We start from the raw sequence: 26,018 nt of genomic DNA, 5'->3' as shown, positions 1-26,018 counted from the left end.
TTACAGAGTCATTAGACACAACAAACTATCACCCCTTAGCACTTATTCTTAGAGGAGTTCAACTTAATTCATCATATCTGTTGGACACTTCTGAATGTCCTTTAGTACTGTAGGCGATGATGAACTTGAGGCCAAGCCACTGTAATTGTAACTCTGGCTATATTTATCTTTATCTAGAATTTAGATTAGATGCTACAGTTTAACTAACCTGCTGTAGTGAGGGCTTTTAAATGGGCTGCACTTTTTTAACCAAGTCTGTCTTATGTTGTGTTGATATGCTCTTTTTAATAAGTCAGTGACAAATTAAGCTCTGAAGAGAGCCTTGTTGACGACGCCACAGCTCAAAATAAGACTTTTAATAGATAGTTTGACATGTTGGGAAACACACTTGTTTGCTTTCTTGCAGAGAGTTAGGTAAGAAAACTGATACTTCTGTCACATTTGTATGGTAAATATTAAGAAAGCGCAGGGAACTGCTTAGCTTAGCAGCAGTTAACAGACTAGAAACATGGGGAAACAGCTGGTCCAAAGCTAACAAAATCATACATTTTATATTTCGTTTATTTAATCCGTACAAAAAAATAAATTATGAATTGTGACTTTAAGAAGGGTTAAATGATGGACTATTTCTTGGGCAGAAGCAGTGACTTCTCTAGTTTCCAGTTTTTGTGCTAAGTTAACCATCTTCTGGCTGCAGACTTTCTATTTACCATACAAATACAAGAGTGCTAGCAATCTTCTCTTCTGAGTCTCAGCAAGAAAGTAAATAAATGCATTTACCAATATGACGAACTATTCCTTTAATAGGATGACATGGGGAAAGAGCTCCTCAGACAAAATAAGATAAATAAGACGCTCCTATGTGTAAGACATCTTACTGCAGCCTTCTTGAATTCATCAGAAATGAATACTTGATAATTAAATAAAAGGTCACAGAGGGGTAGTGGCCATTTTACATTAACCTTGATGAGTAATTGTAACCACATTCATGTCGATCGCTTGCCTAAATTCAGTGGGATTAATTGTGGAAGATGTTTTTTTATTTGGTTTCAACCATGACTTTGCTTAAAGCAAATTGTATGTAAATGAGATAACTGATTTTCTTTTAGGACTATATTCAAAACTAGCTCATGGAGAAATGTAACCCTCCTAGCCCCATGATGCATTGCTCTATGTATTGTTAATTAGTTAGTTGGCTTTTCTTTATTGATTTGCTCTTCACCAGACAATCTTAACTGGCCAGCAGTGATGATACAGACTCTGAAACCTTAGTGAATGCTTTACCACTAAATTAATTGTGTAACTTTGATCTAACACGTTTACTGTATCAACTTGAACACTCAGGTCTACTGAAGCTTATCAAATCACCAAATGTCTTAGTGCAACGCAGTATGTTGTGAACACATAAACGTCTTAATCTCTCCCAGAGCTGAATGTACAACAGACAAACTGTGATTTCTCAACCAAGTCCTTCATGCGAGGAGCTTTTCTAGTTCCCTTTCGAAATGCTTTTAAGTCATGCTGTGGTATGTTCATGTATAAGTTGCAGGAAAAGCTTTTGATGTGTTATTCCTTCCCTCTACAGACTGAGCGAATCATGCGCCTTAATATGCCACTCTTAAATCTGGACAACTCACGTGTCTGGATTATTGCAGTATCCGCAATGTACATATTACGATGACTGTGCCATTACAAATGTTTTTTTCTTTTCTGTAAATCAGAGAACTTAGAATGACAAAGTTTCAATAAAGTTTACATTTTCTTACTTCACTTGGAGTAATTCAGTTCATTCTTATTTCAAGACATCTCCATTCTATACCGTGAACACAAAAGGGCAGCAGGGTGGACAGGTAAGCAGGGAGACCAGTTGAGAGGCAGGAGAAGCTCTTTATTTAAGAAAACATCTGGCTTTTACCCAGTCCAAAATATGCCTCTGTTTGTTCAACTCTCTTTGCTATGGATTGTGGGAAATACTTCAACACCCACAATGACCCTATAAAGAAATATGCAATTATGGGAAATTAATTCATGAGGATCATCTTTTTTATTTGTGGTGTTTGTTGCATCCATGTCCGTGTCAGCTTGCACATGTGCATGCTCCTGTGTGAGTGTATATATGTGTATTCAAGGCTCTTATTATTAACACCCATCACTCTTCCGCTTCCCTGTGTCAGAAAGTCTATGTCTATATATCCATGAACATGCTGACGACTAACATCTCCACTAATTCCACTTAAACCTAATAAAAGTTATTTATAGATTTGGTGAGCATGCAGTGGGAGAGATCTTCAGGGGAATCACATTCAGCTCAACCTCCGCTAAGCTTCTCTTCCTTACCTTCCTCTCCTGCTGCCCCCTTGGCTGGGCTCCATATTGGGGCCCCAGCGCCTGCTCCTTTAGGGCAGTTAGACAGGTGCAACTGGCCAGCCTCGGAAGCAGCCCTCTCCGTTTACACCGTCGCCTTAATCACTTAGATTCATATGGCACTTTTTTTCAAATGTGGGCGCAGTTCTCAGCCAGATAAAATTCACAAGATATACTAGTTGGGCTCCATGGTTTGTGAGGTGATGAAGTTACAGTGTTAAAGTCCTGGAGGAGCACCGCTTCAGAGGACAGCAGAGGTTAGAGAGCCTTATGTGACCTTCACTACTTTATATGATTAAATGTTACTGTATGTTCAGACTCCAACATCATTTCCCTTTAATCTGTGTGCATTGAATTAGTTTGTCAAATGTCTGGTATTGATCCTTTATCCTCTACAGCCTTTTGTGAGGTCTGCTTTAATGCAAAATCGAGGCACAATAACACAATTCCTTCCAGAAATCTTGCGGTTTAAGACATCCACCCTTAAACTAACTGTAAGCAGCAGGACACAATTATTCTTTTTTTTTTTTCCTGTATTCACTGATTCAACATGTAACATTCAACCCAATTACTTTGGGCATAATAAAGCCTTGTCCAGCAGTGCAGGAAAAACAAATTGTCCTGCCAAAACCAAAATCAAGAATGACACAAATTATCTACATGCAGTAGCTGCAATGAGAACAATGTAATTTAGCTACCGTTGACGTCCACCACACAAAATTGGAACATCCCTGCTCCTGCGTGAATGATTAACTTATAATATCATAGGGGCAACATTGGCTCCCCTCTTTTCCTTGAGTGTTGTGGAGCAAGAGGTTCATGAATTAAACTGGTGACAAGCAGAGGCCGCAGATCTCTCCCAAAGTCTACTTTTAGAAAGTGCAAGTCAAGGTTTTAGGTTTCAGTGTCTGCTCTTTAGTGAATGGGTTTTCCAGCTTGCCAATTAGGTGAACAATCTAAAGACTTGTTGTCCAGAAGCCAGTCGCTTGAAGTCTCTTGATTATGCTGTATGGATCTGTCGTAGTCTTGTGCTCCAAATAGAGAAGAAACTGCCTTTATCCTTATTGTAAATACTAATGAAACATCTCTTAATGCACAGAAAGCCAGGACACACTTGACTTTTGATAAAGACATAAGAAACAGGAAAAAAAAAAATTCTGATTATGAAAGTGAACCTTTTTCTCAAGAAGCCAGACTGCAGGTTCCCGGAGTTGATGAGGAGTAAGCAGACCTCAGGAATGCAGTCTTGAAATGTTAGCCTGCTATCGGAAGCCAAAGGCAGGGTGACATCAGTGCGGGTGTACTATTGTAGAGGTGTGTGTGTGTGTGTGTGTGTGGGTGTGTGAGTGTGAGGGAGTGTGAGAGAGGGAGAGAGACTGTGCACAAGTGGTGGCCAGGAGCTAGAGGGAAACTGTCACATGTAATCACTTCCTGCCTACGCCCTCTTTTAAAATGTCTCACCTTGCGATGTCTTTAAACGTCTTTGGTTTAGTTCAGGTTAATATCTGAATATGCAATGAGCAGTAAGTAAGTGAAGGGATTTATTAATACACCAAGAGATGGAACTGGCCCTTGGGTGTCGTCCACTTGAGCTCAACCACCTGGCCAGATGGCATGCCACAGCTTCCCTTTGCTTAAGTAAACACTGAGCTAAGGAGGGAAAGACCTCATTTTCACACCAGACCGGTTTTAGGAGGTTAATAAGTTGTCAGAGCGTAAAAATGATTAACATAAGCATGACCACAAGTCAACTCTCTGATGAGGGTTGCACATTGAAATAAACAAGAACTGAACCATTATCATTGTGCAAAGTCCATGCCATGTGTGCTTGACAGTAGGGCCGGGCGATATATCGAAAATTTCGACCAACTACCTCCATATTGATATTGCACTGACATGGCAGTGATGATTATTGATGTTTTTACTCAAAATATTGACACAATGAGAATTTGGATAAATCCGCATGTGGATATAGTGACTAGGTTGGTAAAGGTTAATAATAGAAGAGCTAGAACAATCTGGTAAATTTAGAAAATAACTTGACAGTAATGCAGCCTTTAAACACAACCCATTTCAACTCACCTCAAGCCTCATTGGTTCTCACGGATGGACACTGTTAGATTTAATAAGCTAATGGCTGAAGAACATGGTCAAAAATAGGACGGCAATACATTATTAGCCATGCTAGTGTCGTGGCAGATGGATTGCTTTTATGTTAAGAGATTTATGATCCCCAGAGGGCGAACACTAATTACTTTTGTGATCATGAATTTTCCTCTGGTGCCACCATGTAGTTGACATTATGATGGATTTCATGAAATCTGGTACACACGTTCATGTCCCCCTCATGGTGAACTGTAAAACCTTTAGTGTTCCCTTAACGTTTCCTATTGTGCCGTTATCAGGTTAGGGCTTTTTTTCCCATGAGAAGCAACTAATCAATTATCAAAACTGTCTCATTTCTTTATCTAAAATTTGATTGTCTTTTTGTTCACACATCACATGTGTCATTAAAGGAGGCTATGAAGTGCATTTCTTCCCTAAGTTATGAAATTATAGAAGAGCAGATTGTAAGAAAAGAGATCACTTACTCAGCGGTGAACAGCTGTCTGACATTCACTTTATTGTTAAAACTCATTTTGGTATATCAGCTGTTTGTCTTTTTACACCATCTTTGATTTAAAAGGCAAACATATACAGCTTCATCTTCAAAAAAAAAACATGCAGCAGTGTCAACGTGAGGTCTACTGAGAAAAAAAGTCATACACTTCCACCATACTGGCAAGGTCTGTGAGAACAAAACTGTCATGTCAAAAAATAAGTATTTTGACTTGTTTCACTTCTTAAATCTTAAATCAGCAAAGCTTTAACTTAGTGCTCATCATTCGCCACATTCAGCTGGTAAATATGCATGTTTGTTTGAATAAAGTTTAAACATGAAAAAATAAATATGATGAACTGACAACATATACATAATAACAGAAATGAATTCCTAAGTGAAAGCCCCTCTATATCTGAACTTAAGTATTACTCTGAGAGAAAAAAATTATTTCATACGTCACTGGAGACATCACAACCTAGTCAGCGACTCTGCACCCCATATTGACAGTTGAAGTACCACTATGTTGTAACCGACAACCTGTCGCTCATAAAAGTTGACAATTCATGTTGATCGGAAAAAAGGCTACCAAGGTAGTTGGGAATTGGTTAGTTTGAACTAAAGGACCAGTCATGGAGTGCAAAACGGAGTTCAAGTCCTGTTAACCCACTCTTTTTTTTTTTAACACAAGAAACAGAAAGAAAAAAGAAACACGCCCCGCCCTGCCAATCCTCTCACTTCCAAAGCAGACTTTATGTTGAACTTACCACCAGCTCATCAGGGTCACATGGCATTTTACTGCATTAATATCAGTATCTTCTACTGTTGCACATGTACTCTGCAACATAAGCATTATTCTTCCAATGCTGTAGCCAGCACCCTAGAATACTAGGCCAAGTAAAAAAAAAACCTGAGTTTGAAAATGATCAACACACAAACACAACCATGATGTGCTTGTACACTAAATCAAAAAGATCAAAGCAGCTTGTTGATCCGTTGAATATCTGTCTTCTGCGTTGGTATCCAGGATCTCACTGTTACAGGGTCACGTTCCAGATCAAAGCTGAATATTTGTAATTCTCGTTATAACAGATCATCTGTTCTACTCCTTCTGGCCTCCGTTGGTATAACATTACTGGATAAAATTGTTCAGGCTAGCGAATCAGACTCTGTATTTAAACTGAGCCATATGAAATGAATAGACACCATGCAAACATGCAATTTGTTGATGATATTTAACCTCACATTTAATGCTTTGGCCAGTTACACATGACCCGGGTGCTGCAATTTAATTGGAAATGAGGAACCTAAAAAAAAAAAGTAAAATAATAGGATGTTTAAAAGTTGGGACAGACACTAGTAAAAATATTGCACCATCTCTCAACTTCAAAACTTGATTCTAATATTGGATGATGCTACTGAACAATCCTTTAGCCGACATGTCTTTAAGTGTGGTAATACAGACTTGATATTAGACAAGAGCTCTAATTTCCCCTCCCTTTCTGCCCTTTTTACATTATCGGGTCACTAAGGCACCCATGCAAACAGTCCTGGGAATAAAAAAATTGATCTGTGCACTGCCTGTACCCAATGACACCAGTATCTCACCTTGCCTATACATACAGTACGCATAAACGGCTCACAAACAAATTGACAAAACTCTCAAATCATTCATATTTCTGTAACATCAATTAACTTAAAAACAACCCAAAATCCAATATTTGATCTGTACAATCCTCAGAAATAATACATTACTTGCTAAAAACAACTTCTTCTGTTAATTCCACCCATGGAGAGGGCTTATCACTTCTTTCCGAGCTGGAAAAGATCCAGTATTTCAAGCATGGCCTGTCGGATGTTGCCGCCAAAACGGTGAGAGTCCTGAAGTAAGGCAAAAAAGCGGAAGAAACATTTAATAAGTCTCTTTAAGTAACAGATATTAAATAATCTAAACTGACTTTTGAACTGAACTTACAGTTTCTGGACTTGAGTGTTTGCTGGAGATGTGGAAGTTGATGAGGTTCTCACCAACGATGATGTAGGAGACACCATAACCATCATCGGCCACCTTTAGGACACAAGAGGAAAGAATGTGAGGTTTTTTTAAATCAAGAACAGTCTCAATGTTTTCAAACTATATTTCCAAAAAGTTTGGACATGTACAAACATACAGACCCTAATTAAATATGAGCTAAAAAACTGGTGTATCATATGCTATCTCTTAGTGAAGACGAAACAAATATTTATCCATCCATAAAGGACAAACATTATATGACTACATGTTTTCAAACTGCAGAAGTACTCCACAACCTTCTTTCAAAAAATAAATAATAATAATAATAACTGTCAAAAGTGATGGGTAACTTACTGGACCAAATCCACCTCCGGAGGACACATACTCGGGGTATCTGACAAGATCGAACAGCTCAACCTGCTGCAGGGGTGTCTGACTGGTGGACAGTCTCCACGGCTCAGAGAGGACCTTAACATAGAGGGAACATACATTTAATTCACCAGATCTCAGCCCAATCAACAAGTTTTTCAAGCCTGATATAGAAGTGTTTTTTCTTTATTTCATACTCAGTGGAAAGTGATTAAATAATGAGCAGATTTAGACATGTGTATTATAACACAGGAATGAGCTGGATTTAAATATAGCATGTCACGTATAGGTGGAAGGTGAAGAAATGTGCCTTTTTTTATTCTTGCCTTAGTTACAATATTTAACTGCTTTACATGAACATTTGTTAATGTAACCATACATTTTTTGGTGTATGGTTAGTTAATATATTTTATTTTAGTTGTACAAAGTTTTTCTTTGGAATTGTATTATATGCCTGTGGAAAATGTTGATATTCTTTTTCCACTCCCATTATGCCTTTGCATTTCCTGCACTATTTTACCCGCTCACGAGCATGTTAAGTTGTTGGCCTTGGTGGCTTCTAGAGGCCAACAGCATTGTGTTGTTGCCTAGCAGCCGTGTTTTCACGACTTTCTACTTGAACGCCAAGCATATCAAGTACTCAACTTCCCAAGTTGTAACCACGAGCTCACAAGTTCCATTCGAAGGCAGCGTAAGACCTAAATCTTGGAAACCGTCTTTTAACACTGTCAACGGCTTTTCATATTTGTATGAAGAAGTGAGCAGATGCACTTGGACCAAAGCCACTTTGTTTGTATTGTTCTAAATAAATAAGAATACAGTAACGGCACATTTACAAGAGCTATTGTTTCAGCTTTAAGAGCAATAATTTCACGACTTGCAACAACACCTAGTACCTCCTTGAGGAAGGCTGAGTCTTCTCCGAGGTATTTGGAAACCACATAGAGACAGAAAAGGTGGCGATCGATGCCCTCTCCTGTCATTGCCAGGCGGTACATGTTTTGGTGCTTCTCTGCTGCCAATTTTAGCAACTTGAGACGCTCTTCTCTCTGAAATGGACAAGGAAAAAGATGTAAGTTAAACTATTACAGAGCCTGATCTGCATACCTGATTTACAGTCAGTGACTAAAAGTAGCACTGTAATCACAGGTGTGGTGTGTGGCTGCTGTTTAGCCTTACTGTCTCATCTCTGATCATGGCACGGACAAAGGCACAAGTCTCTGTGGTGCAGGAGCGCACAGTTTCTGTCCGGCCCTCCCGGAACAAACGCGTCATGGAGGCTTCGTATGTCAGGCAGAACTTCTTCTTGTCCTGTTGAGAGATAGTACGGATCAGCATTAAATAGACGAACCACAATAAGCCGTTTTACAAATTGTTTAACGAGTGAACGGTAGATTTTTGATTAGTTGATCATTACAAAAAACGACTTTTATGAGCCTCTACATTTACACTCACAAGGCATTGAATAAATAACTGATACAGGAAATGCCAAACCTAAAATGCTATTACGAAGGTTGCTATCCAAGCAATTGTCTGAAGCTAAATGCCAATTAGCAACAAAACTTGACAAATACCTTAGATTATTGCCCCCTTCATATGTGCTTTTTTGAGTGTGCTGTGTTTCGCATTATCAAATAAACTGCAAAACGAACAGGAAACAACAGCCTCAAAGTGAAGCTGAACAAAGTTTTGACTAAATCATTAATTGACAATGTTTGACAGTTCAATGACACGTTGATTGGCAGGTTGAGACTGCTCTCTGCTGGAAATTCAGAGGAATGTCACTTGGCTGTGTCGGTTATTATATTTATAAGCAGTACATGTTAAGGCCACTAAATGAAAGTGAAATAGACAATTGCTATTGCTTAGAAACCAGTGAGATGTACTTACCCTGAAATGGGCCAGCTGTAGGGCGATCTGGATGAAGGCATCAGGACTGGTGCGGCACTTCTTAATCAGACCCTTGCCAAATTCACTGAAGGGGAAAATGTGAGAGTCCACATCATCAGCCAGAGTCCTGGCTACTGTCAGAGAGCTCTGGATGACCTCCTGGCACTAGAGGAAGAGACATAGTCATATGTTAGACAACATACTGATAAAACTATTGAGAAAGCTCAGATTTTTAGAATGTACATCAGTGACATTTGTAGATTTTAGGCTTAACACCAGTTATTGTCACCTTTGAATTTCCAATAAACATCACCCTCACAGCCCTTTCTCTACGTCTTTGAATTTAAGTAATAAAATACCAACACTGATGCACATAGTTCAAGCTACCAGCAGAGGGAAGCCAAGGCCTGTGAATATCACATCCGAGCGGTTAGTATGCTACATCAGCTCCCACTTCACACAGTGATTGTTCAGTGGAAGTGAGAAAGTGAGCAAAAGTGAAAGTTAAACTTCTCTTTCTACCTTCTTTGTTTACACAACTATGGCCGCGGTCACTTTGTCATCTGATAATTCCATGACGGGTTAACTGTCAAGTCCCTTAGCTCCAAGATCAGATCTTGCTCACATTGAGAAAATAACAGGGGGAATTTCTAGATAATGAAATGTGCTTATACACTGAATTAGCAGAACTTTTGTCAGCGGACATTCTTCATTGAAACAAGTCTACCAAGCATCAATAACAACAAACAACTATTACTGTGGAGAATTCATATGAAATAAAAAGCGCTTATCCACTGTTTTACAGCCGCTTCTTTGACCAAAAAATATATCCGAGCAACATACAATCAGGCAGGTAGCATTTAAGTGTCAAGTGAGGACACACGTATGCAGACAGAGCTTTTTGAGCATAACTCGACCCTTACCTCAGCAGGGATGTCCCACAACAGCTTCATGGGACCTGGCAGGTTGGGGTGGGTCTCCCCACAGCAGTGACCCTCATCAGTATATCCCAACTTAAGAGGGTCCATGGAAAGAACATGCTGCAATGCAGAGAGTCAAGACTTAACATGACTAACTCAATTAAATGGATGACATTAAATTGATTTATTTCACAATTTTGTCTTAAAAGTTGTGATGGAAAACCATCATGCCAACCAGAGCATAAATACTTCTTTCCCTTTTCAATGTATTAGCTCAAATCGGTTTTTTTTTCCAATAATACACAAAGATCAACTGAGGTACAAATTGTTTGTGACATAATAAGACGCTTTAATGAAAAAAAAAAAAAAAATGAATTAGATAAAACAACATTGTTGTACCTCCCAGAGATGGCCAATGATTGGAGCATCAGCCCAGGAATGCTCTGCGTTCAGTCCCATGGTGCCGTTCTTAAAAACGATCAGGTTAAAGGATTTATCAAACCATCTGAATGAAAAAGGAATAAACACAGCTTCAGTATATTTAAATATGAATCTTAATAAACTGAGACAAATGATATCAGGTTTATCTGCCCCACCTGTCGTAGCACTTTCCGTGGAGGAGGGACTTGGCATAGCTGTCCAGAGACTTGACTGGGTTCTTTTCCTCGTAGCGCTGCTCAGTGTCATCAAGGGTGACAAAGAAGGCTGCCTTCTCAATGGCGTCCAGAGACTGCTTGTTCTTACCACGGGCAAAGTAGGTTTCTCGAGCGTTGGCCCATGGGGTCCTGCAGAATGACAAATAACAGTCTTTTTTTCAGTAAGACTTTATGCAAAGCATACAGGAATCAAGCCTACTTGTAACAGGTGCAAACAAGTTGGTCCTCTGTGTGAGTAAAGTGTGATGTGAAGGAGGGAAGTACTGTACTTTTATCCCGCTCTCTACAATTTCTTATTATCAAATAAGAGATCCTTATGAAAAATGTTTGTTATTTACTTTAGCTGAATATCAGACAATGTATTGTTATAAAATTTTCGAAATTCTCAAATATTGATAACTCAAAAATGCAATATCAGTTGGGCTATGGTCATTCCTAACTTCTTATGACTGACTATTGACCCTTGTGCATCCAATAAAAAAAATAAAAAAAAGTGTCTCTGATGTCAATACCAGCGTCAAAAACTGCCATAAAATGTAATATTCCTGTATTTTAAACCTTCAAATGCCAGTTTGTTCACATGATGTCACTATTGTTTTTATGAAACAACACAAAATAGTTTCCGTATACTAAATGCTAGGGGGGGGATCGATTTTTCAGTCTGGGATATTTCAACGATAAGCAACTATATTGATTTTGATGCATTGCATGAGACACTACAGTGCTCCGTAATACAGCAGCAATGTGGAAACCAGTAAAATAGCATGTTTTCACCCCATAGGGCAAACATCAGAAAATGGCTCAATCTGGTGGAAAATGGTTAAAACTACCATTTCGATTTTGAAGCCAGGGCTCTAGAGTGAAAGCCTGGTACAAAAGAATGAATCATTCTATGCTGTAATGGCTGTCAGAAATTGTGCTTTTAATAGGGATGTTTTCTCCTGAAGGGTCTGAGTGTTTATTATAGACCGATTATGGGAGGAAAATGTTATGCTAATTGCATTAACCCAGACAAAATGAATGAAAAATTGAAAAGAAGAAAAATGAACCTTAGTGAGGCATAACGGTTAATCTATGAGTGTATGTATTCAGTATAATAACACTGTAAAACAGATGAATGCAAATTACTACTCAACTCAATCAGTGTCGGAACATATCGTTGCAATAAATGTTCATCTATAATGCGTACTGTATTTCTTTACTTCCTGTTGTACTACAATACAAGGTGAAAACTGTGTGACCTCATCAATACTGGCTGCAGCTCGCTCTGTAATGCCACCCACCTGTCCCCTGCAGTAAGTGCGGCTAGTCTCTCCTCTCCTGGCAATGGCTCAGACTTATCGGCCAAGATCCTCTCCATCTGCTGCTCTATCTCCCGTGGCAACAGCAATCGTCCGTCATAAAACATCCACACCTTGTAGAAACGGCCCTTGTGGTACACAGCTATGTGTTTGCTGTCGTTCACGTGCTGGAGGATGTCTGGGAGACAGGGACCAATGGTAAGGAGAAAAAGAAAAGAGGAAAACAGAGAAAGAAAGACCATTGGAGTGTTTTGCCTGATGTCAGGGAGAGTAGCTTTCTGTGTTTGTACATGTATCTTGGTGCATCTTTAAATTGTACATGATTAAAATCTCAAAAAGAAGGCAGCAGTTTGAAGGAGTGTGGATGTCACAGCATTTGATTACTGGGAACAATTGAAGTGTTAGTAACCAGCTCTTGGTCCCAGTGGTGAAATTATGCGATATCCACAACACACTTTCTGTTGAGAGCGACAGACTTTTTTTTGGTGGATCTTTTACTTTTGTGGGGCAAAAAAAAACTTCTGAATTCAAAATGATACAAAATAATGGAAAGGGACTACTATCCGGTTCAAAAACTAAAGCAGCTTGAAATGGGACATGCGGAAAGAGAGATGAAAAGAGAAAGTAATTTGAGAACAGGGTGGTGGTTCGGAATACAATGAATCGAGGCAATGTTTGTTTGAACAGCATTGTGCACAACAAGGAGAAACCAATTCATTTTCAAGGAATTCAATGCAACTTTGATACAGTGTTAGGATATTGTTTTAGAGATGCTCACGGATTCAAACAAGCATTGACCTCGTTACAGGCAGGACAAAGGAGGGGATACTCACGCTGGGACCAACCCCAAGAACAACCACCACCTCACCTCCAGCAATGCGAAGATAAACATAAAGAACTGGCTTTGGAAATTAAATAAGAAATTATTTCTATTTACCACTTTTACAACCCTGACGGGTGAACTTGAAAGACATATCATCATTTTTGTGTTTTATTCAAATCTGTTAATGCATCGCTGACATTTATAGCAAAAGTAGTAATTTTCCCATTTTTTTTTACACTGAATTCACATTTTTCTGATACATTTAGATTCATTTAATCGTTATTCATTCTTGTCCTCTAAAGCCAGAAAGATAAAGTAAACTGTTTGGGCCTCAAGTATTCAATGTTTAGATGTCACCACAGCTCAAAGTTTAATTTTCCTGAGGCTTCACGCTTTGGGCTTTCATACTGAACTGATGGTCTTTGCCTTGGTTATAGTCGGTTATTGTTATCTTGTGTTAGATCATGCATAAGAAGTCCTTTCCACACTGTCAGGCATGTTACATATAATTTTAGTTATTTTATGACTGAACAACAGCACTTAATCCCAAGTTTATATGAAGCTCTTGTTTAAGGGCTATACGTGCTTAAAAAAGCATTTCATGATATTTCTGCAGCCTAATGGCTTTCTGTCCCTTCAAAGGTCATTCATTCATTTTAGACAACGCTAAACTAACTATGAGCACCACCCAAAAGTAATAAAAGTATTCTATTATCCTTCAAACTCCAAGAGCACATACTGAACTGTATGGGATATATTACCAATAAATTCCCTTTGTAAATATATATATACATATATATAACTTTTTATGTATTCAGGCCAGCTTAACACTGTTTGACATTTCCAGGTCTTATCTTAACATTATTGCTGCTCTGCTTTCTCAAACACTAAACTTTAGTCACATGCAAATTAGACCTTCACACATGCATTATTTATTCATGGAGGTCAGACTATTCCTAATTCAAACACATCAACAAATGTCCCAAGGAGAAGTACAGTAGGAGTAGTGCAGAGGAGGCGGCACTGCAATAGACTCTACCTGTTTCTACACCTGGGACACGACTGCTGTTGAACATAGACTCGTATTGGGCTGAGCACATGGGAATAGTACCTAGGAGCATGAGCTGAAAAGCAAAAGGGGAGAGTCAAACACAGAGATGACAAACTAATTCACTAAAATCCCCCCGGAGAGTGCAGCGGACGCACACCTACACAGTGAGGAGCATGGATGAAGGGAAGAGGGCAATGAGGATTGGTTTGATAAGCAGTCTTAAGGAGGACAAGGGACCTGAGAAGGCTGCAAGGAAAAGAGACATGAGCGGGGTCCAGAAACCAGGGGTCTGCCATCTCAATGCCACCAGCAAAGCCCTTATATCTGCAGCAAGATATTTTACTAAAATGTAGATGGTTTTACATATTTATACTTAACAAATTTAAATATTGAAATCTCCCAGATAGATAAAACTAACAAAAGCCAATCAGAAGTGAATTTTTTCAGGGCTGTGCTGTTGAGAATGAGACTAGAAGTCAGGGTTTCCAGCGGCTGTTGCCGCAGCAATAGCTAGGGTCAAAGGAGAGGGGTTCAGAGGGCATGGCGGAGATGTGCCCTCCTCTTACCTGTCTCCAAACCAGGGACGCGGGTGGCGTTAAACATCCGCTCCCATTGAGCCGAACACAGAGGAACCTTGTTCGCCAGCAAGTAAATCTAACGCAGCGTCCGACACGGCGAAGGGACAAAACAGTAAAACAGAGACAACTGAATGTGAGTGTGTAACAGAGCGGGATCATGCATTGCAGTTTGTGTATTGCATACAGTGGATCTATGCAAGAGGTCTGTTTGTATATAACAACATGTTGTAGAATGTATGTCAGGCTGTGCAAATGTAAAAATAATTTGCACTTGCATCATGCAGGTTGGTTGGTAAAGGAAAAGGACTGACAGAGGAGCGGGAGAAGACGACACCGATGTGTGTCACTAAAATCACCAGCATTCATTAACCCTTATTCACTTAGTCACTAATAAAATGCTTGTGATTTTGCTTTGCCGGCCATCATAGCTCTACTTCCATTGAAACAAGCAAAAAGCACAGTGCATGGCACATCCCAAAGTCAGTTAGACACAGTTTTCTGAGGATATTATCAAGTATCTACATAATGATTGGTGAGATAACAAACTAACTTTAAGACTACACAAGAAAGGGTTGGGAAAGATAAGCCGCTCTCATTGTAACCTTAAAAGATAAACACACTGAGATAAGTTAATACATAATAAATGAGAAAGTTAAACATTTACTTGGGATCAATATGGTCAAAGATGAGCTATTGTAGTTTGTATCAGGGTCTGTGGATTAACCAAAGCTAAACAAAACCATTTAAGAAGTGAAACATGGAGAGAAGAGCTCTATACTCACTGGTTTGAGCTGGGCTCGGTCCAGTTTTCTCCTGTAGAGCATGATAGCGTGGATGGCATTACCTGCTCTGGCAGCCTGGATGGAGGTGGGGAACACATACAGGAAATCCTGGAAAAAAAGGGGATTGAGAAGTATCAATAAATAGTCACATTTCATCCAACACGTCCTACTGTCCTGAAAAGCACAAGGGCATAAGACATAACTTTTTAATGCAAACAACAGAGCAGCTGGAACACAATGTCTCAATGATCCTTCCATAGATTCTTTGTTGCTATTTTGGTCAAGGACTGTATGCACACATAAAGTTAGCCATCATGACATTTAAAGATATTGATATTTAAAGCATGTTGTTCCACTGACCCCATACCAAGTCTACCTCCTTTGAGCGAGGTGTTCTTGTGATATGGCTTTGTAAGCAAGAGCAGGGATCCCTTTTGGTGTAAGCTGAAAACATTTTTGTGCTGGCATAGTGGTGTCTCATTTATCCCCATTACGTCTAATTTACATAATCTATTTAATAACTGCACACAGACAAAACAGCCCCTCCAGTCTACTCTCTCACTCATTCAGGCAGAAACATAAATATGGCGCTGGTGTTTTTCAGTGCCTCTAATAATAGAACCTCAGGGTTTGATAGGTATCCTGGTGAGTTCACTGGGTCCATGATCACAAATCTGACAGGGATTTGGAGCAATCCCCCTGCCCACTGGTAAAGGTAAACACACACAATGTAATACAGTGATTGCAGCTTTGCCAGCCGAGACGCTGAAGATCCCAAGACTGTGAGACCGTAGCTGTAATGAGCTCCCCTGAGTAATAGATGCATGGGGTTTATACTGCCAGCTGAGTGTTACCTTACACAGAAAAACATTTCCTACCATACTTTGCATAGCTATCACACACAAGATTTGACAAGTGGTACGCAATAAAAAAGCTCTTATTTTAGGAAATTCAGTTGTAAGAATCTACAACTGTACAATTAAGCTGCAACTTAACAATTGAGCTTGTTGTACAACTGTACAACAGTTGTCTTACCATGGCATAATAGTTGCTGTTGACCATGATGGGCCCACGGCCTCTAAGGTAAATATACTCTTCCCACCAGTCACTGACCTGTGCAACACAAAGAGAGGGAGGGGGGGTTGGAGAAAGAGGGTGATATTATTGACAAGCTGCTTTTCTTTGAAAGATTAAAGTCAAAATTCAATTCTCAGGACTGTGTCCAAAACTGACAAAAGATAGGAAACAGAGAAAAGGGAGAGTCTTTCTAACTCACATAGTTGGAGGCCCACCAGGACTTGAGTTTGAGGTACCACTGCAGTCTGGGTCCCAGATTCTTTTCAAAGTCTTTAGCCAAGCCCTCCATCCGTTCATACTTCTCATCCTCCATCAGTGGACGCACTGACTCCAGGTACTAAGCAAAGGGGTCAACGGTTTTAAACAAGGAGAGAGCAGATAGGCCAGAATAACCAGTCATCTATGTTTTCGTCCTGACAGATAAGGCAGAGGGAGACAGGTACCCATTAAGTTTGTTAAGCAGCTCTGCCTTAAGCTGTCATATGACGCTCATCAAAAGCTGCATGTCAAATGCCGCAACTAGCACAACTAGAAAGCGTAATACTGCAGCGAGTCAACAGAAAGAACAGCTATATGGACGCCCCCTGCCCATATACCTAGAAAGAAAAATAGGGGCCGCTGTTTTAACGTGCACGTGTAGCTCAGTAGTATTAAATGGCTTTTATCCCAATTGGTTAATTATAGAATCATTTTTAATTGCCTCTGATTTTCTTTTTGAGATTGAAAACTCATGAGCACAAAGCACCAGTTTGTACAGGAGGTAACATGACAAGTGGAAATTACCCTTCTGCAGGTGTTCTTAATAGTGGGAACAGGTAGCCGTGGCAGGGAGTTCTGGAAACTGTAAAGCATTGGCTTCCTGCCAGAGAACACCTTCACTAATATCTAGACAAGAAGAACAGATAAAGAGGAGGCGGGAGAGGGCAAAGGGAATTCAAAGTTACACATTGTGTTTCATCCAGAAACATTTAGGGTATGAGGCAAAGTGCAAACATCTAACATTTATATATATATTTACTATATATATATATATATATATATATATATATAAAAAAAATATGAAGTGCTTTGGTGCTTAATGATGTATCACAACTTAAATGCAGTTCAGTACTGTACAGTATAAAAACTTAATCCTGTTTAATTTAGAATATCCACTTCAATCAAGTCAAGACCTTGTCAGCTAGTAATGTGTAGCCAAGTTAAATAAAAGTTAAATAAATGTATGTTCTAACTCTTGTCTCTCATAGCTCTGGCTCTACATGAGGTGGCAAAATCAAAAATGTATTCTTTACAGAAAAGAATTGCATGAGACATTCCTGTCTGAATCTGCTCTAAAGTGAACTGAACAGAGGAGCCCATTCATTGTCTCTCACCATCCACAGACGAGTAGAAAAGGACACAGAGCCATGGCGGGCATGCATCCAGCCATGCCAGGACAACAGGGACTTTAGGACATTCCTCATAACCATGATTATGGTGACCCACAGGCCTGTGCCCACCAGAACGCCTCCAACCATCCTCTGGCTGTCAATGGACATGTATCGACTGTGGACAGAGACAAAGGGGGGCGTGACCAGGCGAAAAATACAGAGGGGGTCAATGTAAGATTAGCAAATCTGTTATTAGCAAAACACTTTCTTACTCATAGTATGGGAAATTAAAAAAGATCAATGAGATGATATGGTGTAATAAATAAATATAATAAAATTAGTACCAACAGATGAATCTAAGAGAGAGTGCACTACAACAACACAATGGACAAATTAGACAATAAATGTCATGAGACTTGGCCCAGTCAAAAGTCACATGATGTGAGGTGAAAAGGTGCATGTCACTTATCTTGACAGGTATTAAAACACATGCACACACCCTTATGATGATTAACTGTCAATGGAAAAATCCTAAACCTTTTATTACTCAGTATAGCCAGTGTCTTTAATGATTTGGCATGGCTTTTCTGCAAATTCAATGTTTGCAACACCAACATGTGTTCTAACCGTACACAACAGATGTGTTTGTATGGCAAAATATTATCATTGGAATAATAACCTTAACAATACAGTCATAAACATAATCTTGACTCGAGGGAAAATCCCAAGCATTGTTGATAAGAGAGGCACTAACAGTTTTATTTGGACAGGAAGTGTTTTCATAATATCCCTAAACATGATTAACATTGTTAGCAAACAAGAAGATTGAGGTGTGGTGGACAATTAAAATCAATCTGTAACTACATCAATACCTCCTTCAGCTGCCACTGAAAACAGGCCTATGTGTTTTCTCGTAAATACCCAAGGTGTGTGCAAAAATGATGACACTGCGTCAAACACATTCCATTGCCATTACTATGCAATTGACAAGATTTCACATGCTGTATTTTTTTTTTTATCATACTTAACAACTTACTCCACATCTATTTTATAGCCAAACAACAGAACTAAGCCAATCATCAGTGTTTATGCTCAGGGCTGCCTCTCAAGCACTGTGCCGACTTGTGAACAAATTAGCATGGCTATTGTCTAGACATTAATACAGCTCTGTTGATCCATAGTGGGTTGATAACAGAGGATTTTTGGCTTTTTCATTGACACAATTTCATTCAAGGCCTCATGATATCAGTGGCCTTACCTGATGGGTATGTGCTGACCCAGCTTGGTAAACATGCCCAAAGAGGGATCCAGCTGTTGATATTTATTTATGGACATGTAGGACACAACCACTACCATGAACCCACCAGGGCTGCCCGGGTACACACCAGTCATTACCCCATTCTGTGGAAAGGTAAACAAAATGAAAGGTAGCAAACGTCTTCCAAGTCATAAAGAGCAAATTATCTTTAAGGGTATTGTTTTTTTACAACCATGTATTTAATAACACAGTGTTTTGGGTCTTGATAACCTATGAGAGATATCATTAATCAATATAAACAAAGAGGAATGAAGAAAAATGCTAGCAGGTGTTTTGGGTTTGAGTGACTCAGTGTGATGGTGTGAAAACAGACAGTGAACTAGGCCAAAGGCTACAACACAAAGAATAGACAGGAAGGTTACCGTCACTGCTGGCTGTTTGTTTGTTTGTTTGTTTGTTTGTTTGAGAGTCAGTGACCTTCCAGCGTGGGCAATTTAGCGTAACCCAACAAACTGATTTACAGTAAGACAGCAATCAATAAATGAAAAACATTGCATCACCGGGGCCCTTACAATGCAGTTTACCGACTCAATATTTACTGAGAAGTGAAATTAACAGAAACTGCTGTGAGATACTAATAGTAGGCAACAAACAGAGGAACAGTAAATCAGTCAAAGATCATAAAAAATGTGCCGCTCATACTGCACAGAAACCCGCTGGACTTTGCTCTCCCATATGTCTAACGCCTCTCACCTTGAAGCGAATGAACCTTTTCTTCCAGGAGTGGAGGCCAGAGAGGTAGATCTGGCGTAGAGCCTCGTGGCACAGCTGAAGGTCGATGCCATCGGGGGTGACGGTGAACTGGAAGGCCACCGCCTGGTGAGCTTCTGCCATGGTGGCTGCTACTGTACAGGGTCACTGAGGACAAGGAAAGAGCAAGATAATAAAGTTAGTGAAGAGGAAGTTTCAAGAACGTTTACATTAAACATAAAAGGTAGAGGGAGATCTAGGTCAACAACATTGACCCATCAACATCTCCGCTCTTGTCCCTACAATCCTCTCTCACTTTATGTTAATGTGGATGGCATTACCATCTAGTAAATTCATCAAAACATTGATACTGACTCACAACAAACAACAATGTACAATCTCTACACCCCGATATCTGGAGAACTGTGAAATCATTCTTGTCAGGCAAATATTAGAACAATCTTTCATATTGACCAGCTCCTGTCACAGTTATTTAAAGTCAGAAGTCATAACTCCACAACGGCGCTGCAGGTTGCCTAATTTCCAGGAATTAAATCAGTTTAAGCTCTTTGTAGGAGGTGGAAGTCGATTGTTATTGGCTTTGAAAGCATCCGGGACGTCAGGTTAACACTTTAGTTAGTTAGATGGATCACCACAAGCTTACTCTCAGAAGCACAGTAAATAGGTTCGGAGGAAAACCTGTTCCAGCACTAGAAGTGTCTTTTTTTAGTTACTGTAGCCCATATTGTAGTCTCAAGACACAATTTTTATAGTCTCTGCATCATCTTGGTCTTGCTTGCAACTATACTTGGTTTTGATTCCTTCTCAGATCAAATAATTATTTGACTATGTCTCAGAAAGCGAACGAACATTTTGCGTTTTTCCTGCATTGAAAATGCTTAGTAACGGCAATTAACTATTAGCATTTTATTATTTACAAAAGCTGCACATCCTTTTATAAGTAAATATCATGAATAAAGGGATAACCTTCATGAATCAACAGTTTGATGAGGTTTTTGTATCTAGTAACTATATCAACTGAACTGGAGCCAAAGGACACCAAAGGAGATGGCAGGTGACTATGATGCGTCAGTAACTCGTCCCTGAACTGGTTAGGCAGGTGAAGCATTATCTCCTTGACTACAAAAGAACTGACACAAGGAAAACTATTTTATTCCAAACTACAAGCTCCTATTATTTTTTATTTGCAAATCTTAAGTGAGCTACATGTACGTCTGCAGAGGTGACATGTCTATTCTTCGCGCTGCCATTATCCACTACCTTCTGCAGTGGAAGGGATCTTGGCAGAAAATCTTCTTAATAAAAGGGAGCTCAGGTAAATAACCTTGATAAAGGGGGAGTCTGGTCTACAGCTCATACTAATAAGGCCTCTAAAATTAAGATTTAACTGGTATTTTTTGTATTAACTGATTGTGAACGTGTGGTAAGGGTCTCGGTTATATATGTAATACATGTCACATTTAATTATTGCTTATGCACACCCTGATGAGGTTTCTTAAGGATTTTTTCTCATCAGAAATTCTTCTTCTGGGACGCGACATGAGATATGAAATCCTTTCTTTTCCTAGTATTGTATATGACAAGCATTTTAAACCTACAAAGTAACCGACAACTTTCATGGTTCTCGAGGCTCAGATAACATGCATTAAACCTATATTTGACCATTGCAGGTATAAGACACCAGCAGTATGTGTGAGCTACAGACCACACCAGCCCAACCAATGATGTAACTCTAGTAGTGGCATTGTGATGAATCTGCTGTATCCAGTTGCCTTCACTTGCTGTCGAAAAATACAATAGCCACATGAGCATACATTTAGGTATATGCCTAAAAAGGACTAGACATCTCTAAAAATCTGCCGTTGAATACACTGATCACAGAACGGATGTTTTAACAGTAACATTAATGTTTGGCATCGCATAGTAATGCTTTCGTTATGCATTAGGTTTTCACTTTCCTTTTCGCTAAGACTACAAGCCACGTAACGTTTTCTCTGCAAAAGCTTATCTTTGTTATTTTAAAAGCAATGTTTTTTTTTTATTAGCTTCGAAGTGTCCATTTCTATTTCATTCAACAAGGGCACTTTGAAAGCAGGACACGTCTCGGTTTCTACGTTCCCAGTCCTCGGAGGGAGCACCCTCCACAGCGCGGTGTTTTGGCTGCCAGTCCCCTCCCCCAGCTGCTTTCCAGCATCACATGATCCACCCGGTGCTGCAGAAACTAGGGGAAAGGTCGCAGCGGCACTCCGCTTAGATACCGGGCAGAACTGGCAACGTAGTACTCACAAACAAACACTCCTATGGCACCAAGCATATCCTATTGTTGTCACAATGAAGCCACCGACAAAACATGTCGTTTGTTTTGAATATTGTATCATTTGCGTTTGGGCCATTTTCTCTCTCTCTATATATAAATATATATATCAAGTTGCACATGCAAAATGACGTTAATTAATCATGTCAAGTACCCCCCCACTCCAGTCTTCATGCACTTTATGTCTGCATTATATTTCTGACCGCAAACGCCACACATGAACCCCATAAAGCATTTAGTCAGTTGTCATTACTAAACACTTCACAACACATTCACTCCCTACACATACGTTTTGGAGGTTACATTTATTTTGGTGTTATATCAAGTATCATGCCCACGTGGCCTCTTTGAAAGGGGGGTTCAATATGCACCCTATTCAATATTCTATACAATAATCCAAATAACCAGCGTTTTCATTCGTATGCAAATGAACCAAGTGTGTTATCTCTACTTTTATGATGCTCTTACAACAAGGACACCATGGCAAAGCAGATTGGACTGACCTTCACTTGCAGGTGACATTAATCCTAAACTACTATCAGACATCATAAGTACAAACATATCATAGCCTTTGGGTATTATTACTGTATATACACAACACGCATAGGTGGATTGTATTTAACAGAGCTGCAAGGTAATTTAGTGGTCAATGGATGACCTTTGCCCACATTCATGTCATGAACGACACAGGAATGATAACCTGGTCCCTTACCTGTATCGTTCAACATAATAAGTAAAGGCGAAACAGGTTGAATGTTTTAATGCAGATATCCAGTAGAGGCCTCTTTAACATCACCCTTACAACCTTAAATCAACCTTAGATCAACCTTAGATCAACCTTAAATCCATCGGATGGCTGCGAGTACAGTAGACAGTTTCCCTCGATGTTTAGTGACGACTTTCACAAGTGAATATTTGACTGTAAACTTCATTTCTGACTGCTACAGACTAAAGGAGCACCCAGCCGTCCGGTTATGTTGATTATAAGGTATGAAATCTACTGTACGTCATCTAAACACCGGACAGCTTTCTGCACTGGGCCGACAAGGAAATGCAACAAACTGAGATGAACGTAAACTGCGCAGAGATAACAACAGCTTCCAGATAGGTTTCTGTTTAGCTTGTCGATATTTTTTTTTTTTTTTAGTACTGCAGCCATGTTTGCACAGCTACTTCCAAAACTGACGAGTAAGAGCCGAAGCGACGGCGGGGAAACGTAATGAAAAAGGGAGAATTATCACTCACCAACCCTTTCTATCAGTCTGGGAGAGCAGAGCTTTCTGTTGTGAAGAGGAGGTGTCACTGCTTGGCTGTCGGCGGGGACTGCTGTAAACTCTGCATGAATGAGAGCACAGACTTGTATTCACAGCCTGCCCCCTTTTTTAGTCAAGTGGCCTACAGAAACACGTCCTGGTAGAAACAGCGCCCCCGCAGGTGGTTTGTGGTTTATACAGTACCAGTCAAAAGTTTGGACACACCTTCTCATTCAATGGTTTTTCTTTATTTATTTTTTTTATTTTTTTTCTACATTGTAGATTAATATTGAAGACATCCAAACTATGAAGGAACACATATGGAATTATGTGGTAAACAAACAAATGCTCAACAAACCAGAATATGTTTTATATTTTAGATTCTTCAAAGTAGTTGAATGAGAAGGTATGTCCAAACTTTTGACTGTTACTGTATCTATATATATATATATATATATTTATTTGGTCTCTTGTGATATATATTTATTTGGTCTCTTGTGATATATATTTATATATTTATTTGGTCTCTTGTGATATATATTTATATATTTATTTGGTCTCTTGTGATATATATTTATTTGGTCCCTTGTGATATATATTTATTTGGTCTCTTGTGCTACAGAAAGGCTTGTACGAGGACAAAATATGGCATGCTGGAAATGACATCACGGATACCAGTACCCAGTACTCCACGTACCCAGACTGTTGAGTAGCAACAACGATGGACACGATATTAAAAACATCTGCACCATTAAATGAAGTCCAATAGGAGTGAAGAGTAAGGATAAAAACCTCTATTATGGCATGTTTAAAAAATAAATAATCTCAATTAGATTTATACTATAAAATAGAAGCTTTTGTGGAAATAGATTTTAAAACAGATTATTAATCAAATAATCAAATGGGAATGTCTGTAAATGTTTTTGGATAATCCAGCAATGTAATACCATAAATATCATATAAACATCCAACGCTGTCATAAAACAGTTTCCTACAATAGTATCATATCAGTTTCAACCCCATAGTGATAGCTTTGCACTACCTTCAAAACAGGGAATGGACATTTATCATGCAATAGCCTCACATATTTGAATATTTTGCATCCTCCATTTCTATCTCTCTTTTTATCCAAAGCTGGGGGGTTTCGCTAATGGAACCCCAACCAGGATTCCTGTAATGGTCTGCAAGAACTGTGGCCTAGCGCCACAAAAGTGACCCAGAGTTGGTTCGACAGACTTCTTTTTGAGGCTTCTGTTTTGCTGCGTCTTTGAGGAACGGATAGCCATCCTCTAATCAAGGTCTAATCAACCACAAATAATGGGAGACACCTGTGTGTGTGGCTGCACTTTGTCTGTTACTGTACACCTGTTTAACAGCAGACATTTTGACATGTCATCACCATCTTGGCAGTGATGACACAGCTTCACTGCCAACTAATCAAAATATGGGCAAAGAGGTGGGTCGTTGGTGGAGCTGAGGCGGGCCCGGATGACAAAGCAGAGCAAACAGCCAGCAACTAGTGACCTGGTGAGGCACCCACCTGTCACTCAAGGCGGCCACGCCCTTAATTAGGCTATGCCTAACTCTAAGCCTTAATCCAATTTAAAGTTATGAGTTATACAAAAATTCACCCTCTTTACGGTCATCTAAGGGATAATTAGCTATAGAGACCAAAACCGTTTTTTCGTACCAGTCTATTTCTACTGTAAAGTTGGGCATTTTACAACAGGCTGCTGTGGGGACTTGTCTTTTTTTAGCCTTAACTGGTTATTCAAATATCTTCAGTTTAATGCACTTCTGCATTGGCTTCATTTATCAGCATCAGTGGTTCCCCCTTGACTAGCATGCACAAAAGCTTGGCCCTGGGCCACCTAAATGGAATCGAGTTTACCTTGCAATGACATGTAAACAAGCTGCTGTAATAAAGAGAGTCTGGAATTGTACCTTTTACACAGCAGGCATATTGACTTGTCATAGAATAAAAAGTACAGGTGTTACTGTAAAACAGTAACTTATTAGAAGAATATTTACATATAGTTTGTATTAAAATTGGACTGTAATCTGTAGTTTTTTGTTTACAGCAATTGCACTTAATAAGAGGTGTTGCTCCTTCTTTTAACGTTTGTTACAAGATAATGGGTTTAATAAAGAGAACATATATTTGCTACACAAAAGAATGATTCTTAATAATTCTCTTTTCATTTACTTTCATGAAACCTGCAGGTCTAGTGTTTATCCAAAAGAGGGCGCAGGGGGACCATGTCTTGTTGGAGAGTTTGTTCCAACTCGCTCACACTTCATTTGTATTCCTTTAAAACTCTAATTTAGGCATTTACTAAATGCATGAATAAAATGAATGGATCTTAAACGTTACAATAATGACGTATAATGCGTTGCAGGAATTAATCCACTGGCCAAACTGCATTTTAAACATCAAAGCTCACGTTATGCAAGACGAGGACGAACAAGTCCGACTCCCCCATCGTTAAAATGCAAGTATCAGTACAGTAAACTAGTAAATATGATGTCCTACCGTCTTCTTATGCCAGTTGCTGCACCATACAAATCAATCAAACACGGAAACCCAAAGCTCAAACTTTCCCCTCAGCGACACGCTCGCGGCTCGTC

General features: G+C 39.4%; 1 protein-coding gene across 5 annotated transcripts; it reads right to left on the bottom strand.

The window, feature by feature from the left end:
- Positions 1–4,962: 4,962 nt before the first annotated feature.
- Positions 4,963–26,017, bottom strand: cpt1ab (carnitine palmitoyltransferase 1Ab (liver)). 5 transcript variants are annotated; one of them, XM_054620843.1, is made up of 21 exons: positions 25,924–26,017; positions 23,383–23,472; positions 19,806–19,970; positions 19,053–19,195; positions 17,798–17,969; positions 17,208–17,309; positions 16,624–16,761; positions 16,383–16,460; positions 15,348–15,455; positions 14,554–14,641; positions 12,096–12,291; positions 10,753–10,941; positions 10,556–10,661; positions 10,160–10,276; positions 9,237–9,401; positions 8,526–8,657; positions 8,243–8,395; positions 7,332–7,445; positions 6,939–7,031; positions 6,719–6,844; positions 4,963–6,270 (listed from the first exon to the last, which is right to left on the bottom strand). In XM_054620843.1, exons 3-20 carry the CDS (start codon positions 19,944–19,946, stop codon positions 6,767–6,769), a joined length of 2,313 nt encoding a protein of 770 aa, XP_054476818.1. In that variant the 5' UTR covers positions 19,947–19,970; positions 23,383–23,472; positions 25,924–26,017; the 3' UTR covers positions 4,963–6,270; positions 6,719–6,766. The 5 variants fall into 5 exon arrangements, with proteins under 5 accessions (XP_054476818.1, XP_054476814.1, XP_054476819.1 ...); XM_054620839.1 differs by having other exon boundaries at positions 4,963–6,844; XM_054620844.1 differs by lacking the exon at positions 14,554–14,641 and adding an exon at positions 13,976–14,060 and having other exon boundaries at positions 4,963–6,844.
- Between the last annotated feature and the right edge of the window lies 1 nt (position 26,018).

This window comes from Anoplopoma fimbria, chromosome 19 (assembly GCF_027596085.1).
Source record: "Anoplopoma fimbria isolate UVic2021 breed Golden Eagle Sablefish chromosome 19, Afim_UVic_2022, whole genome shotgun sequence".
Classification (NCBI taxonomy): domain Eukaryota; kingdom Metazoa; phylum Chordata; class Actinopteri; order Perciformes; family Anoplopomatidae; genus Anoplopoma; species Anoplopoma fimbria.
The sequence above is the reverse complement of the archived record's forward strand: the minus strand, read 5'-3'. Positions and strand labels throughout refer to the sequence as shown.

Coding starts and splice junctions, on each gene's coding strand:
- cpt1ab (XM_054620839.1), bottom strand. CDS start 19,946: ATGGCAGAAGCTCACCAGGCGGTGGCCTTCCAGTTCACCGTCACCCCC. Junction 7,032..7,331: donor CCGGAGGTGGATTTGGTCCA/GTAAGTTACCCA, acceptor TGTGTCCTAAAG/GTGGCCGATGATGGTTATGG. Junction 6,845..6,938: donor AACACTCAAGTCCAGAAACT/GTAAGTTCAGTT, acceptor GCCTTACTTCAG/GACTCTCACCGTTTTGGCGG.